At 39.3% G+C, this 3,869-nt stretch overlaps 1 protein-coding gene across 1 annotated transcript; it reads right to left on the bottom strand.

The window, feature by feature from the left end:
* Window positions 1-1,914: 1,914 nt before the first annotated feature.
* LOC118338989 (cytochrome c-b) lies at window positions 1,915-3,526 on the bottom strand. The gene is made up of 3 exons (XM_035676480.1): window positions 3,346-3,526; window positions 2,584-2,762; window positions 1,915-2,479 (listed from the first exon to the last, which is right to left on the bottom strand). The coding sequence occupies exons 2-3, from the start codon at window positions 2,753-2,755 to the stop codon at window positions 2,334-2,336; spliced, it is 318 nt and encodes a 105-aa protein (XP_035532373.1). The 5' UTR covers window positions 2,756-2,762; window positions 3,346-3,526; the 3' UTR covers window positions 1,915-2,333.
* Between the last annotated feature and the right edge of the window lie 343 nt (window positions 3,527-3,869).

The raw sequence follows: 3,869 nt of genomic DNA on the forward strand, positions 1-3,869 counted from the left end.
GTCTGTTCTTCATATGGTCCTCAGTGAACCAAATCCATGAAGTCGCGCAGAGAAATATCATCTATGTTGCTTTACTGAGGGTTAAAGTAGAGAATCATTAGAATGCCATAACTTCCTAGATGCATGATGCAGGAAACACCCCTGGAGCTCTGGCTACATATCCAGTTTCCACTCTGTGGGGAGAAGGATGGAGACTCCCTTTGCGCACCAGCGTATTCCTCCACAGCATCTCCACTCCGTTCACTTCATTTGAAACCATTAAAAGCAGATCTAAGCAAAACAGCGTGGAAGCAAAGTGGGGCTCGCGTACACCATCACTGGCATTGGAAATCTCACCGAGAGCCACTACCGAGGCATCACCGTCGTATGGGTCTTCTTGTGTGCAAATGACGCTGGCTGTGGTTGGCTCGGTCCCACTGACGCTCGCCTCGTCACACAGACAGGAGCTCCGGGTTGCTTCAGCAGTCAGTCCTCTGGCCATTTGAACCGCTTGCCCTCCTTAGAGAGGCGCTCTCAGTATGAGGATAATGAGGATGGTGGTAATCTGGATACATTCATCTATCATCTCAGCACGCGTGATATATGATGCATATTGTAAACTATAAGGTAGATGTAAAAAATAAAATGGTGGATGTTTGCCCATTGATTATCATTACTTTTAGCAACAATTCACTGCTATATTCTACATTTTTAAGGCCTCTGTAGAGCAAAAGATCTCCATGTACGTGGATTATGCTCTAATGTAATTATGCTTCAGTACAGAGTCTGACATAAAGGATTCCGATGCATTCCCTGACATGGCTTTGGTGGTACAGCTGGGTGACATGTGTAATCAAGTGAATGACGCCTGAAGAAAAATGTTTCTTAGCATATATAACGGATAATGCAACTCGACAATACATCTATTTCACAACCCCCAAACTTTGGCAAATGTGGATCCTGCAGTGGCTGGTCTATACCATGTAGGCTAATTATGTAACAGCGACTTTTATTGGCAGAAGGATGTGAGAAAATCAAATTCCTTTATACAATGTTATTAGTGAATATGTGTGTAGATGTGATATTTGAACGCTAGAGGGAGTTATACTCCACAACTTGGACTGGGAACATGAGCTGCACAGGAGAACTCTGATGGATAGGAAGGTCTTAGCTCTTTCATGGACACCAATTTATCTCTTTAAACTGAATCTTACACTAGTATCTTCACCAGAACATTTAAAAAAAAAAGTAAATAATCATAACAAGGACTTTGATTAAGGAAAGCTTTGATATTTACTACTAGCTCATAACACCAGGCTTTTGTCAACATGCAGTGACCCAACAAATGCACAAATGTTAACTATCAGCCAGTCAGCATGTGTGTACCAGCACCGAGTCTAGAACAACCTAGAGGAATGACCAACTTTACTCTTTAAAGCTACACATTTCAAGTCACATAATGTAAACTAGCTCTTCTTAAAAGAGCCAAGTGTGTATGTATGTATGTATGTCACATGATTTACATATTAAACCAGCATTATGTCTCACATAAGCTACTCCTAATGAAGAGGCACTGATCGTATAGCTGGTGAACCAGAGGAATCTGCTGAGCTCATGTTCCATTTGCAAAAACAATTCTGGCGATACTTACATGGATGTACTACAAGAGGCACAAATCTGACCAAATACATATTTATCCACTGCCACTTGGTGGGCAAAATTCAAGACCCGCACACATGCTCTGGCATATATCCAAACATAAAGTATATTACTTTCATATTTTAGTTTATAAATCCACAAGCTAAAGCTACTAAAACAAGATTATAATCATAGCCTGACATGATCACCCACACCCAGTATTTAGTCATAAGAAACTCAATAGTAGCCACATATCGACTCCCAGGTAAATAGAGTCAAACAAATTAGAAACAAAAATTACATTTAGTGTCAATTTTATTTCACTTGCAATTGAAAAAATGACATAAAAAGACTGTTGAGGTATCATCAAATTGGAAGCAGAAAAGGCATTTTCATTCTTGGAACAATTATTAAGACACTTTGGAGAAACGCAATACTGGATGACACTAAGGCAACATAATCACAGCTTTCAGTCCTGACGTGCTAAATACACAGACAGTATATGGTTTAATAATTTATTTTAGAAAACTAACCTGTTAAAACCAGGGTATATTACTTATGCTACCACAAAAGAAGCATCATATCAGAAACAGATGTACAGCTGTGACATTTTAACACCACTCAGATTGCTTCTCCTCCTGCACTATTTTAAAAGAAAGTCCTGGTCTCTTGTTTGACACGAAAATTGGCGAAGATATGCTGAATGAAGATTTTCTTTATGAAGTTGCAGACTTAAGATATTCTATAAGGTCAGCTCGTTCATTCTTCTTTTTGATGCCAGCGAAGATCATCTTTGTTCCCGGAATGTATTTCTTGGGGTTCTCCAAATAAACCATCAGTGTGTCTTCATTCCAAACAATGCCTGGAGGTAAAGTGAGCAAGAAACAGTGGACAATGATGTTTAAACAATACATCATGACTGAGAGGACTGTTCAGATACTGTAAATACACGTGTACAATATTTACCTTTGCTTTTGTTGGCATCAGTGTAGGAGAAGCCCTCTGCCTGGCCTGTTTTGCGTCCAAACAGACCCCACAAGTTGGGCCCGACCTTATGTTTTCCACCCTCCTCCACAGTATGGCACTGGGCACACTTCTGGACGAACGCCTTCTTGCCTTTGTTAATGTCAGCTGGCATGGTGTCTCTGAAGAAAAAAAAAAAAATACTTTATTAGCTCTAACTTGCTGTCAATAATTACTGACTTGCTTACTCCCATTGTACAACTATATTTGGTCTTTTTTCTACTGGCCGCTTACAAAACGACATTCAACCACAAGGGGGCGTTATAAGTTGCACAACTGCCATTGTTACAAAACGAAGTTAAGTAACATAAATTATATGAGAACACATAACTTTACTCAAAGATCCTGTGGCTAAACACAAACAGTAACAGTAACTATGTAAGTTTCTCCGTCATATGATGGACTACGGTCTGTTATACGGGCCGAATGTAAAAAATAATGATAACTCAATATTAGGTAAAAGTCTATGTGCGATATATATAGAAAAAGCATCGACTGTAAGTTAATGGAGACATTTTTACAGTGAACATGTGATAGTAAGTAGATAATAAGTAACTGAGTATTCTTCGGAAATGAACACCGGGCGGCAGTAGACCACGTTGCTCATGAAAGGAACCGGTACACACAGATTTAAGTCCTATGAACAGATATTACACCAGAAACAACCGTCAGAAAAGCTTCTCATTCAGATAATGAACTTCTTACCTTTTCTTGATATGTATTCAACCAACTTATTGAGGCGGAATTCCTGAACTTTTGTCCTCCTGCAGTCTCAGCCAACAGCGGCTCACAAAGTGCTTCCTTCTCGTCAGATACTCCCGTTAAAACGTCATCAGTCAGCTGACCTGTTTCATCATCCTCGGTTACAACTGAGTTGATCGATAACCTGTTATCATGTTTGCGCAATGTAACGTTACACGATTCACACACGCACCGAGTCACTGCTTCTTTTTGATACCATTACCCACTATTTAAGAAAAAAAAAAGAGTAAAGAAATAGCTGCTAGATAACTTTCACCTAAAGAAAATATAATAATATCAAAGGTCTTTTTGGACATGAAGAGTTGTAAGACAGAGGAAAAGCTCAAATTGGAGCATGTCAGAGTTCAAGTTTCTGTCACATTTCTGAGACAGATGAGAAGAGTTTTATGGTAACCTTGCCTAACTGCCTATCAAGTCTTCTGTACGTAAAATATTCTCCATAAACCCTGTGTATTATTACTTCTGTA

The sequence above is a fragment of the Morone saxatilis genome, unplaced genomic scaffold, assembly GCF_004916995.1.
Source record: "Morone saxatilis isolate NCDOM2014 unplaced genomic scaffold, NCSU_SB_2.0 Contig5, whole genome shotgun sequence".
NCBI lineage: Eukaryota > Metazoa > Chordata > Actinopteri > Moronidae > Morone > Morone saxatilis.